At 37.6% G+C, this 14,167-nt stretch overlaps 1 protein-coding gene across 1 annotated transcript in view; it reads left to right on the top strand.

Moving 5' to 3' along the window:
- Positions 1–4,430: 4,430 nt before the first annotated feature.
- The window catches only part of Arl8 (ADP-ribosylation factor-like protein 8), a 37,947-nt gene continuing 28,210 nt past the window's right edge, over positions 4,431–14,167 (top strand). Inside the window, exons 1-2 of the mRNA XM_083112750.1 lie at positions 4,431–4,660; positions 12,011–12,165. Of these exons, the coding sequence (XP_082968876.1) occupies positions 4,538–4,660; positions 12,011–12,165 (278 nt within the window). The 5' untranslated portion in view covers positions 4,431–4,537. The remainder of the gene's footprint in view (positions 4,661–12,010; positions 12,166–14,167) is intronic.

Here is a 14,167-nt window from a genome sequence, read left to right on the forward strand (position 1 = left end):
ATTTCCCGAGGCTCAGCTCAGTGGTTGTAATTATCACTTTAACCAATGTTTGTGGCGAAAGGTGCAGGAGTTGGGACTGACAAACGATTACAAAACAGATCCAGACGTGCGGCTGTGTATAAGAATGTGTTCAGCTCTGGCTTACCTCCCTGTGGCTGACGTCGATGATGGGTGGCTGTGTGTGATGGAAGACGCGCCAAACCACGACATATTAAGAATTGTTTTGGATTATTTCGTTGAACAGTGGATGAACAACTCTGTTTTCGACATTTCCATGTGGAACTGCTCCCAACAGTGGCACAGGACTAACAATGCAGTCGAGGGATGGAACCATACAGTTAATGTATTGACGGAAAAGTCAAGTCCTAACGTGTACCAATTAGTGAAAATTTTTAGATTAGAAGCTGTGTACAACGACTACTTATGTGAGAGGAGGGCCTTGAATCTTAAAGGGAAACGTAGACGACGTCAGTACATTACATTAGATGAGAGAATACAAAGAGCGTTTGCCGACTATGAAATGCATTGAGATCTTAAGCGCTTTTTGAGGAGAATGGCGTACGTTCAGAAATTAGAATGAAAATAGTAAGATGTTGGTTCAACTACAAGAGAAACGACGCATTCTACACTTTTACATTGACAAGGGATTGCAGTCTGCTCCTATACTGACAAGGGATCTAAAAAAATCCGTCATTGACAAAAATAAATACATCCAGCTTTTAAACACCCAGCTTCCATGATGCCAGTGTGAAGGAAAACTAATAAAGGTTTTCAAAAACACACCAGCTTCCATGATGCTGCCAGTCCTAAGCCTGGATAAAGTGTGAAGCGAAGCTATTTGCACTTTGTGTCGTAGATGACAGTGTCGCAACTGTCATGGAATATATTTTCCATACAGTGTCGCATATGACGGCAGAAATGCTAGTGTCGCATACGACGGTGTCGCAAAAGTCGTTTATTCGGTCTATTTTACCCCGCTTTTCGACCACTTTTGGCTAATCTTAAAGAACAGAGAACGGGCTCGTGGCGTTGCAAATCACTCCTCCATGGAGGCCGGAGACAAATTAGTTAATTTTGATTGATTGGTTGATTGATTTCGTACTTCGCATTTCTGCCAATTTTGGTCAATTGCGAAGATGAGGATGAGTAATGATATGATGAAAGGACACTCACATGCCCAGGCTAGGATTCGAATCCGGGACCCGTGGCGTTGCTAACCACTCCTCCACGGAGATCGGCAACAAATTAATTAATTTAGCAGATCAATAACACTATTTTCTTTATTTGTTTTTTTTTTTGTTTTTTGCACATTTTCAATTCAAATAATTTCCCAAAAGCTACACTTATATATTAAAATCCGAAATTATTTTTAGAACATTTCTGGCAACGAGGAAATGGAAACACACCAACTATTTCGAAGAACTCGTGAATACTCGTCCTTCTGTTTTATCTTCACAAACACGCAAAAAAATGTTCTCGTAAGTCGTAGAGCTTCGAGATTGTTTCGTGACCTTCCTAGAACCATCTTGTCTCTTTCCGTTACGAGGAGAAACGAAAACGACGTCCCTTTTCTAAAAACAGCGGGATGTGTTGGCCGTTAATGCCACAAAACGAGCTGGACGCCCCTTAAGAGCAAACACAATTAAACCTACGCACGCTGTAGTTCCTCTCCCATCCGACATGAGGCAGCACAGCTAACGAGAGCGTGGCTGGAGCGATTTCTCGCCCAAAGTAAATTCAATGCTGTCATTTTCCAACACGGGGAGAAATACGTACACTCTCTTGTTCCATGTTTTTTTGTTTGTTTTCGCTTTTCTTTTTAGTACAAGTGCCCATTTCGACGATATGAAAATAAATGCATACCAGGTGCGAAAATGTCATTCTTCGCCTTAATATTGTATTTTATATGCTTCTTTTTTCTCAGCTACATTTCTAAAAGAAGTAGGTGAAGGATAAACTGAGCAAAACATTTAAGAGTGAAAACCCATGAAAGTTCTTCGCTGAAGGAAGGCTATGAGGATGGGGAGCGAAATTGTTAAATACACCACTGAATCTGCCGCTGTCTGTCTGAGCGTTACCAAAAATGATACCACAAACAAGCCGAGAAGAATCCGCGATCAGTTGTACACTCGCCTCACTTAGTACTAAGGCAGTTTGTTTCTTCATACAGCATATTTGCAGAAGATACAATTGAACCTACAAATGTATCAATACCCGATGTATAAAACACACCTTCTTATTACTAACTTCGTTGTCCGTACAGCCAGCAGCAAAGATAATAGTAGATAAATGGTCCATCAGTTTTAATTTTCTGAAATCTTACATCTTGCATTGTTTTGAGGAATGGAATTCTGTTAATGGGAAGCTGATGTTGTTTGCTTAATGATATTTTTATTTCAATTCATCATGATCAACACATTGTGAAAAACAGGTTCAATGAAAATGGTGATGGACAATTGAAGACTAAAATTGGTAAACGCTGTAATTCAAATACCGTTTTCCACGTTAAATTGTGAAATGTGCCATCATTTATAATGTGGTAAAAGTGAAATGTGGCTGGTAGCCCTCTAAGTAGTTCAAAGGGCGTGTAACGTGGTCAGTGTGCACGTTCTTACGGACTGATGTGCGAAACGATGCGATTTCCCAACACTTTAGCTTTTGGCACTTCTAGGCCTCAATTAGCCTACTATTAATTTTGTCGCTGAATGTCATGTCCCAATAATCTAATAAGAAAAGGTTACAGATCAAGCACTTAGCCAGCGAGGAACTCGGGAGATTGAAACCACTTGAAATCCTACAAATATTTCGTTTGTTTATAAATCTGCCGCTGCAACGCGGCTGCTGATAAAGGTGAAGCCCCCAATTTAAATTCTGGCTACGGGCCTGTTACAAATTATTCCTTCTTTAAATGGAGAACAAAGAGGGGCATTAAGCCCCTACCAACCCCCTGGAAACGCCACTCTCCATTATATCCACATCTCAATCATTTTTGTTGGATGCAATTGTATAAGAAATTTGATTGAGAAAGTTATCAATAAATATTTCAAACAATTATAATAAATACGATCAACATTTTTATTTTCCGTTTCATTTGGAACATAGCAGAATATTTTAACATTTGCACAGTGTACCCATGACTCATGTTGTCCATTGAATGTCTAAATAACATGAATTAATTTCAATAAGGTGTTTCTTCTACAAATAAATATATTTACTTTTAAAGCATATTTTTTCCGCTTCTAATGCCATGCAAGAAAATCTACAGCAATCCTCTAAAGAAAAAATGTTGAAACGGAAGTGTATTAGAATTTGTTTTGACTGACTGACTCACTTTTCACGGGTATCCAATGAAGTGTCGACCCTGTGTGTCGCAGTGATGCCAAAAGCAGGGAAATTTCCCTCGGCACAGGGAAATTTGAGGGTGAAAAGGGAAAAGGGAAATTAAATGAAAAATAGCTAAAAAACAGGGAAATTTAAACTCACATTTTCGTTATTTTAAAAAGTTCGAAAATATTTACTTTCAGCGTGTACTTTTTCCAAATTAATAGTTAGCAACAGTGATACTTTTCAGTAAGCTTTCTTTCTCCCTGTTATAGATGACCTTGACCGGTCAGTCTTATATTTGTCGAGTTTCCTAGACAGGCCTCAAGGCACGAGCCGCGCTGCACCTGGAAAGAATTTGGGACGCGATTTTCAACTTCTTTTCTTATTCCATCAATCATTTCAGAACGTGTCTTAGTGGCTGTATGTGTGACTTTATGTGTCCTGTGTCGTTGCAAGGAGAATGGAAGAGGTGACTGATAGAAAGCTACCTGCAACTCCGAAAAAGGTTAGAAAACGTTGTGGGGATTTATCTGCGGATGAAAAGATGTCTGGGAAACATGTGAAAAAATTTCGTATTGAGTGGCAGGAAAACCCACAGTTCAAAGGCTGGCTACAACTAGTTAAAGGTAACGAGTGTAAGTGTAGGTGCATAGCTTTATGATTTTCATAAATATTTAATAATAATAATAATAATAAAGTTTGTTCCTCAGGCAAAACAGGCGTCAAAAGAAAAATATTAACAGCAGGCCCCTAGCTAAGCTTTGACAATGGGTGGGTTTCAAAGTCCGACAATCATTGCGCCGCAGACGAATTTTTTTTTTTTTTTTTTTTTTTTGGTTTTGAGATTTTTTCAATACATAAGTGTTTTATTTTAAAATTCAAATGTCTTTTTTAGGATAATTATATTATGAAACTACTATTGTATTCAATGGGGGGTTTGAACCCACTAAACCTTCTTATAAACGGTCCTGATTAACAGTTATAGTAATACAAAGATACAGCTTCAGATGTGTTTTGAAAATCGAGGGAAATTTAGGTCGAAAAAGGGAAATTTTACACTGGTAAAAGGGAAATCCTGCATTCGGAGATTGGCAACACTGGTGTGTCGACTGATCATAGGATTTTGACTGGAAACGAATAAGCAGTTTTTCGGTATTGTTGTTTAGTTGTCATATCGGAGGTGGTATTGAAAGTGAACTGCAAAGAACTCAAAATGTTGGCTTTAATTAATCGTATTTTAGACTGGTTTAAAAGTTTATTCTGGAAGGAGGAGATGGAGTTGACTCTTGTTGGTCTACAGTACTCGGGAAAGACTACCTTCGTAAATGTGATAGCGGTAAGATGTTTCCAATATTCACTGAGAATAGTGCGTGATGCATACTGAATGTTTAAGAAAATTTGAAGAATGGTTATTATGAATAATATATTTAAAAGTGAGAACTTCGTTAGTTAGATTTGTGAGTTTCGCCATGTTTGTGTCTTCGTGCAATGTGGATTTGGTTATTCTTCACATTTGTCACTTTTTCCATCGGGAGGCGTGTCTAATGCGAGTGAATAGCGTCATTCAACTTAATAAATTCATATCTAAGTGATTCTGTCATATGGTAAAGTGTGTAGAACTCAAATGCTATAAATGGTAGGCAGTGTTGGTACATGATAATAAACAATATTTTGTGCCTGCAAAAAGCAAGATGTTTAAATAACCTATCATTTTTAATTTTGTAATTGAGAAAAACTTTTCCATGACATTTAACAAACAGCTGATTAGTGTTTTGTAGCAGAAGAATACACAGCTATCATATCACATTATTCTAAAAATTGCATTGTGTTGTAAAAACTTAACTTACAGTTAAGTATTCTTTCTGTACACTAAGCACATATGAATAAGATGGGGTTTGGATAAAGTCCCCTTATGCTCATATAACCAAATCGGTACTGATCATACCATTTAAAGTGGGATCCGAACAACTGTGCAATGTGCCCCCACTGGGGGATTGAACCTGCAATCCAAGGCAAAGATGGCTGGATCATGTTTCTGATCACATCACTTCCATTATGACCCAAGTAGAGAATGTGCGAGTCCTACTTCCACACCCTGGTGTAACTTTATTATATGTATTCATTGGAAAAATTATAGGTTATAAATATTTTGCTATAGTTGTGTTATCTGTGAATTACATGGTGATTATGCGTGTGAGAAAAATTATTCCCTTGGAATGTATGTTTTGCAATGAGCAATTATGGTGCACACATAAAAATTAAGATCATATTTTATTCTTCAATAATTTTGAGGGTTAGAAATTAATTTGATGGTGGAAAGTTAATGGTATATTACTGGTAAGTGCTTGTGAAAGAAAATGCGGTAAAATTTTCGTATCCCCAAAACGTATTTCTTCAATTTTACAGGAGAAAGTACTTACCGAAATGGGTTTATTTATACTTTAGGAAGGTCTTGGAAGTTTGCTTTCAACTCGTTGAAATTTTTTTGCCGATAAATCATGTAATTTTCGACATTAATGTCGCTCCGATGCATGAAAGCTGTTCCCTTGATGTCCGTCTACTACGTGAACCAAATATTTGCGAGCGTTTCATGACGTAACAACCGGTCAGTGTTTCCAAATGCGCGGTTTTGTAACTGTGTAACAGTTCTAGAACGTAAATAAACGTGAGTTACTGTTCATCATTTCTGATTACGAACTTGCGACAACATGACGTGCACAGGATCAGTGGCGTGCTCAATGTGAGGTTGATGGGGGGTGACAACCACCCCCTTTCGCCCAGTATCTCTAAGGCTATTTATGAATGGTTCGTGGGCTATTTATGTATGGTTCGTGGGGCTATCCGTGAATGGTTCGTGGGGCTATCTGTGAATGGTTCATGGGGCTATCCGTGAATGGTTCGTGGGGCTATCCATGAATGGTTCGTGGGGCTATCCGTGAATGGTTTGTGGGGCTATTTATGAATGGTTCGTGGGGCTATCCGTGAATGGTTCGTGGGGCTATCCGTGAATCGTTCGTGGGGCTAGCGCCAATGGTTCGTGGGGCTATCCGAGAATGGTGTGTGGGGCTACGAATATTTTTTTCGAAACCAATTTTTAACTATTGAAACCTTTGCGTGCCCCTAGTAACCTATCCACGCGCCAATGGTTCGTGGGGCTAGCGCCAATGGTTCGTGGGGCTATCTTTTTCACTATTGAAACCTTTGCGTGGCCCTACTAACCTATCCACGCGCCAGTGGTTTGTGGGGCTAGCGCCAATGGTTCGTGGGGCTTTCTTTTTCACTATTGAAACCTTTGCGTTGCCCTACTAACCTATCCACGCGCCAATGGTTCGTGGGGCTATCTTTTTCACTATTGAAACCTTTGCGTGGCCCTACTAACCTATCCACGCGCCAATGGTTCGTGGGGCTAGCGCCAATGGTTCGTGGGGCTTTCTTTTTCACTATTGAAACCTTTGCGTGGCCCTACTAACCTATCCACGCGCCAGTGGTTTGTGGGGCTAGCGCCAATGGTTCGTGGGGCTAGCGCCAATGGTTCGTGGGGCTATATTTTTAACTATTGAAACCTTTGCGTGGCCCTACTAACCTATCCACGCGCCAGTGGTTTGTGGGGCTAGCGCCAATGGTTCGTGGGGCTATATTTTTAACTATTGAAACCTTTGCGTGGCCCTACTAACCTATCCACGCGCCAATGGTTCGTGGGGCTATCTTTTTCACTATTGAAACCTTTGCGTGGCCCTACTAACCTATCCACGCGCCAATGGTTCGTGGGGCTAGCGCCAATGGTTCGTGGGGCTTTCTTTTTCACTATTGAAACCTTTGCGTGGCCCTACTAACCTATCCACGCGCCAATGGTTTCAGTTGCTTTGTTTTATTTCAATCACTTATCGCACAACACTCTTGCTACCTTGCGTTCTGACGTCAGCAGACTGAAGTTTATTTTTAGGCTAAAGGCCTATGTTGTTATCCATATCATTAAAATTTCAGTAACCACCAAACGTCTCTAATTCCCTTATTTTCGTATTTTCCACATTCATACTTACGTATTCTCCATACTAGTACCTAGATATTTTGCTATGAAGAAGGTCGCAACACTGCATAACCACTGATCATGGACTACGCTAGTCAAGATTTCTCCGCCATATCGCGTGTAACGCAAGCAAAAGCGAAGAAAATAAAAATACTCCATATTTCGAAAATTGAGATTATTTGCCTGCAAAAAACGAAACGCGAAATAGAAGAATCCTTACGAATGCAGAATATGTAAGTATCAATGTGAAAAATACGAAAATAAGGGAATTAGAGACGTTTGGTGGTTACCGAAATTTTAATGAAAATGCAAATCCACAAAGTAAGTTATACTTGTGGTAATTCAATGTCAAATCAGCTAGTGCAAGACCTTTTGATGTCAAGGATGTGTTTAATTTAGGATATGTGAATTTTTTTTCTTTTATTATTATTTTGGCATGAATTTACAATACCCGACCACTCTCCAATTTCTATAAAATTTTGCCTACTTACTAATTTTGGTGTCCTGCTGAGGTATCTGTAGTTCATATTCACTTGTTAAAATTGTACATTTACGTGTAGAATTTAAAATAACCTTGCAATTTACCACGGTGATTGTCCATGCAGATTCGTCATTAGGAGTTCACAATTAGTGAGTAGGCAAAATTTCATAGAAATTGGAGAGTGGTCCGGTATTGTAAACTCGTACCATTATTTTTCCTGTTGTCAATATTTGAGCTATTGAATTTTGAAAATTAACAAAGTTATTCTTAAACTGTTCACTGCTGAAATTTTTAATGCCGTTTGAAAGATACGCGATACATGGTCTCATTTTAAAGCGTATGAAAGGAACTTTCATGTATAGCATACTTGGTTTTTTGAGTAAAAATTTTGGTACCAGTTAGATATGCCGGAGACACATTTATTTTCAAATAAAATTCATTTCTACTTACCTCATATGCATAGCTGAACATTTTTCAACTTTGGATCACTTTTTTTCCCATGAAAAAAGCATTATTTTTAACATTATAATTATTTATTGGTCGTTGCTAATTCGGCGGGCAAATCTTGACTCACGTTGTCTATCGTCAGCTGATGTTCAGTGTTTCCAAACTTATGAACCGATAAATGCCGCACAAACTATTCACAAACTGTTTTTAAGCGAAAATTGATCCTCAAACCATTCACGGAAGGTTAGGTTAGGTTCAGTTAGGTTAGGCAAACAGAAAATTGAATTGGAAAAAAAAACCGCTCACACGTCATCTTGTAAAACTACTGTGCGTTTGCTACACTGGCAGGGGGTTACATAATCGAACTCACGGAACATTTTATTCACGTAGTCGACTGTAATGGTGGCACGAGCTTTCGTGCAACGGAGATACATGAATGTTGAAAAATACCTTATTTACAGGCCGAATAAGTTGCAAGATTCGAAAAAACACTTTCCCCAGCTTCAGAAAGTCCACAAGAACTAAATTCCGTAAGTACTTTCGGTATAATTTAACAATACAGGGAATTTCTCCAATTTGTTTGAAATTTCGGATACTTACTAATTTGGGTCTCCTAATCACGAATCTGCACTTAAAATTTGGCGCTCACGTATAGAAATTCCTGAATTATGGCTAGCCCCACGGACCATTGGCGCTAGCCCCACGAACCATTGGCGCGTGGTTAGGCTAGGTTAGGTTAGGAAACATAGTTAAATTTTAGGGTCGTAGTAATATCAGGAATATAAATATTTCGTTCTTTAAGTATTCGAAATGGAAAATCTTGCGATAAATAATGAGCAATTGTGCATTGTCGGTTTCAATGACTGACCCTCTTATTTTGCAAGTTTGACACGTGAGCGCCAAATTTTAACTTCAGATTCGTGATTAGGAGCCCTAATTTAGTGAGTATGCCGAATTTCAAACAAAATGGAGAAATTCCCGGTATTGTAAAATCGCTCCGTACTTTCTAGTCTTTTCTTCTGTAAATTTCAAGAAATGTGTTTCCGGTTTATCTAATCGTTACCAAAAATTTTTCATTTTTTTTTCTTGTTCAAATTTACACATATTGGTAGACATCTACTGAAGGCACAGTTAGAATTTCAAAGTAGTATTTATTCAGTATCATGTGAAAATCAAGTTCCTTCACAGGTCATGCAGTGATTTAAATTAATATATTTTGCATACTTATGAACACTGAAGCACACATAGCAAGCAACTACTTAATGATCAGACATTCTTTCTCTGAAAAGATTTTGGGTGCTTGTGTCATCTCTTGCTTCAGTTGGCATGTTCTACCCATAGCTGTTATAGTCAACGCGTTTACTTCGTTAACGTCGAAGACTAAAAAAAAACCGCCACCAGAAACGTGGGTGGGGATAAATAGCGGGTGAGTTGTTTTCGTCCAATCACACTCAACGTTCAGCCAATGGGCGCAGCTGTCATTCTGCTCGTCTACTCCACGTGGAGTCTGTCACATGACTGCGGATACGCTGTTGCCGTACTTTGCAACTTCAATGTGGAGACCGTGGGAAGGTTCTTGTGCTTGGAGGGACAAGGTGGCGTAGGTTAGATGTGTGGCAACACTTTGCATTGAATGTGATTGTTGGAGCTCGTGGGCGCGCTCCGTGGACTTCAAAGCCAGCCGGTCGTTAAGGTAGCTAGCACGTCGACTAAGGTAGCTAGCACGTGGGTCCACTTTGCGAAGAATGGCATGTCGTCGGATTGTAAGAACATCTAGCCTTCTTCAAAAACTAAATGACTGTGCTGATCCACGAAGATATAAGAAAAATACATTCACTTCACGTTCTAAATCATTTTTCAATATCTTCATTTGCTTCAACACAATGTGCAGTTTCTTCAAGTGCAGAAAATACATTGGTAACAATTCGGATTGTGTTATGAGTTTTTTTCAAATTCCCCTATCAGGAAGGCTAATTATGATAGAATTTTGACAATCATTGTCGTAGAAAATTTGAACCTTCCTTAAAGTAATGAGCACTGTATGAATTTTTTTTAAAAAAAGTTATTTATTGTTGAAAACAAAAACTGAAAAATTACCTTACACAAGCATGAGTGCTTCCCATGGACAATGTATTTTCCGTTGACAAGCGACTGTAAATATTAGACTAGTTGGAATTAATGTAGAAGTAAATCAAAACCTTAGTAGAATGCATTTAGGGACTTTAATTTAATTCTAGGAGAACCAAACGTGGAAAATTCCACGAATTGTGTGAATTATTTGTGTATTCTGCATGAATTTTTATCTGTAGACTAAAATATTTGCAACTTTTATTAATCCAAATGCCATTGAATTTATACATATTTATAAATGAACTGAGGCAAGTTCTTCATAGTTTAACTTTTATTTTTATGGAGGAAGGAAAATTAAACAGAATTCTCTCAATTTGTTTACTTAGATTGTTCTGCAAAGGACACTGACAATCTGACTGACGGTTGATTTTTGCAAGATAAGATATTTTGAAGTTGATTAGGTAAACAACTTTTGGGGCCATTTATCCCTTGAGAATTACGTCAAATTTTCTTTTAATCGATAGATTTCAATGTTTTACGTAATGTAAGAGTGGTTTCAGCTTTAGGTTTTGATTGATTGAGTTGGTGCTTTAAGTCCACTTTATGCATAGGAAGGCTAATTGGGACTGGGCCTACAGTTTAAAGTGGGATCTGAACCACCATGTCCCTCGCCGGGTATCGAACCTGGGACCCCTTCATTACAAGGCAGCCAGCTTTAAGAAATCACAAATAACTGAGATATTTGATCCCAAAGAATTGCCCACGTAAGAATTTTCACCGCTTTTTGTTGGTAAAAATTGTTTGTATGTACAGTAAAATAGCGAAAGAACACGTCGAAAATAGCTATCAGTACCAAACCTAACAATCCTAACCTAACTACATAATATTATATCTGCTGTTGTGGAAAGTAGTTTTGGGTGCTATATTCACTTGCGCAAAGCCTTCGGGTTGTTCTGCTCCACTTTAAAGTAACATGCTAAGGTAACAGATGTTCTTTACTTCACAAGAACACATTTCCGAGAGCTAAAATCAACTGAAAATGTTCATGAACAACAAAATCTTAATAAACCATGCAAAATATTTCACATTCTCCAGGGGGTACAGAGGGACAAGGGTACCCAAATTTTTGTACAATAGGACATCCTGTAACATTTGTGACTTGTGTTTTCAGATGTATTTGAAATCTGATTGCATTGTGGCTTATGGGCTTACTCCTGTGTTTCTGGATGTCACCGGCTACTGAAGGAACTTCATTCACTGTTATACAACAAGAATCTGATGTTAACTGAATTTTGAACTGAGTGTGGATTATGAAGTTTTTCTCCTGAGCTGCTCATGTATCAAATAAGAGCCCTTTCCATAAGCTTTTAAACAAGTCCATGTCCAGCCCTATTGCATTAAAGCTTCGGCAGTGAGCAGTGGGGGAGCAATTTTGTCAGTTTCACAAATTCAATAACTCAAAAATCTGCAACAGAATACACAATTTTAAAGATCTTTACATATTTCAGATGATAAAGAAACCTATGTACCAAAAATTAGCAAAATCCCTGATATCAAATTCCAAAAGTTACTTTTTTGGTTGATGTGATGTGGATGTACTCTATATATGTTTTATGCAGTGATGAAAATATTGATTTATATATGCGTTTCCTCTCTTTCAGTCTGGTCAGTTTAGTGAAGATATGATTCCCACAGTTGGCTTTAACATGAGGAAGATTACTAAAGGCAATGTTACCATCAAAGTATGGGATATTGGAGGCCAGCCTAGGTTCAGATCTATGTGGGAAAGATACTGTAGAGGAGTCAATGCCATTGTGTGAGTACATTAGCCTTTTCATAACTTTGACATCCGATTGTATATAATCATTGCACTCATTACGTGTCATGAATTTGGCATAAGTCCAAATCCATCAGTATTGTACTATAATGCTCATATGTTCATCATTAGCAAAATGCCTCATGCTATCATAAAGTTAAATATGTAAATAATGGAACGACTTAAGATGACCAGACCCCTCTCCGATTTTCTTCATATTTGGCATACTCACTAATTGAGGCCTCCTAATCCCGAATCTGAAGTTAAAAGTTGTCGGAAACTTCTAGAAATTGCAAAATAAGCGAAAATAAGTAGTTAGTTTTCGGAATCGAAACTGTCTATTTTCGCGAAATTTTTTGTTTCACAAGGAAATATATATATATTCCTGATACTACCACGACACCAAATTTTAACTATGTTTGCCTAACCTAACCACACGTCAATGGTTCGCAATTATTTTGCAATTTCTAGATGTTTCCGACAAATTTTAACTTCAGATTCGTCATTAGCAGGCCTCAATTAGTAAGTATGTCAAATATGAAGAAAATCTGAGAGGGGTCCGGTCATCTTAAGTCATACCTAAATAATAAATGAAATTAAGGATAGAATATTGTGTATGCGTCAGATGCAGTGTTTCAGAAAATGCGGTTGCAATTTTCAGGGTGACAGTTGCGATTGTGTGATGATTTTTGCAAGTTTTACTGGAGGAAGCAGAATGCATTTATAATACTGAAAATGATTGTAGGTGTAAGTTTGAAGTTTAGCTAAACTAATTGTATGTTAAAAGTCCCATTTTTTGAGGAATTATGTTTGAAAAATAGGTAAAATGTTTAAATAGTGACAGTGTAAGCTCGTATGAGCATAATTAATGATGCTGAGAGTGCTAAACTTGACCTGCCTAACCTACTCATCCAAGCATATAAAAGTGATGTGGAAAACATCACACTGCACAAAGAACTCTGGAAGTTATCTGCAAAGTCGTTCTTTATGTGCTTATGCAATTCATGTAGAAAATACAGGACACTGGGTCATTTTAGTTTTTCACCTAACTGAATCAAGGTTAACATTTTTTTGTGACTGTTCAATTCTGGCCCTTATCAATATCTCTTAACAGTATTTGATATTTCCATTCACTTGTATACTCCCGTAGCTTCACTCAGAGGATGCACATTAAAAATTGATGAAATTCGCAGCAAGAAAGAAATCCTTTGCCTGATTTGAATCCAGAGCTTCTATTGTCTAAGCTCAGTGTTAAATATTGAAGTCTGTGTGGCATATTGGCAGGTTTTCAAAGCATTCTAGCTGCAGCATATTCTGCCATTACTGCTGGTAAACCAACATTTTCCATATATAGGTATAGAAATTGGCAGAAAATTTGAAGTTATTGGACTTCTGTATTTGTTTTACTTGCATGTCTACATTTGTGTTTTATTTCTATTATATCCAATTAGTGTATAATAAATTTATACAACAAGTAAGAATTGTTCCTGCAAACTAGACCAAATTTTCAGAATATGCCACTGCATTATGCTGACCAAATTATTTTACCATACAAGATAAGTTTCAATACAAAACTATAGAATATTTAAACAAAATCAGATTGTATTGTTCCTTTGCTTTGAGTATTTTAACATACAATTTCTACTCTAACTACCTGTAATTCTCATTATGTCAACCTGAGGTATAGTTTGACCACAATACATTTAAAATTTCTTGCCTGTTCTGTTTTTCTCTTTTCAAAATCCTTTCCAAAATCAATAAATGTTAAATTTTTCCAGAAACAGTAAATTTCCCTGACATTTCCCATGACTTTTCCAGAAACTGTTAGACACCCTGACCAGTAATACTCATTTATTGCTGGGCTTTTTTTTCTTTACTATTAAATTGTTGATTTTTCCAGAATAAGGGTAAATTTTGAGACTCTAAGACAACCTGCTTTCCTTTGTTGTGAATTTTAGTCCAGTTTATGCACAGAAAGGCTAATATGTATGGGGCCTACAGT

This window comes from Lepisma saccharinum, chromosome 26 (genome assembly GCF_977018435.1).
Source record: "Lepisma saccharinum chromosome 26, izLepSacc3.1, whole genome shotgun sequence".
NCBI lineage: Eukaryota > Metazoa > Arthropoda > Insecta > Zygentoma > Lepismatidae > Lepisma > Lepisma saccharinum.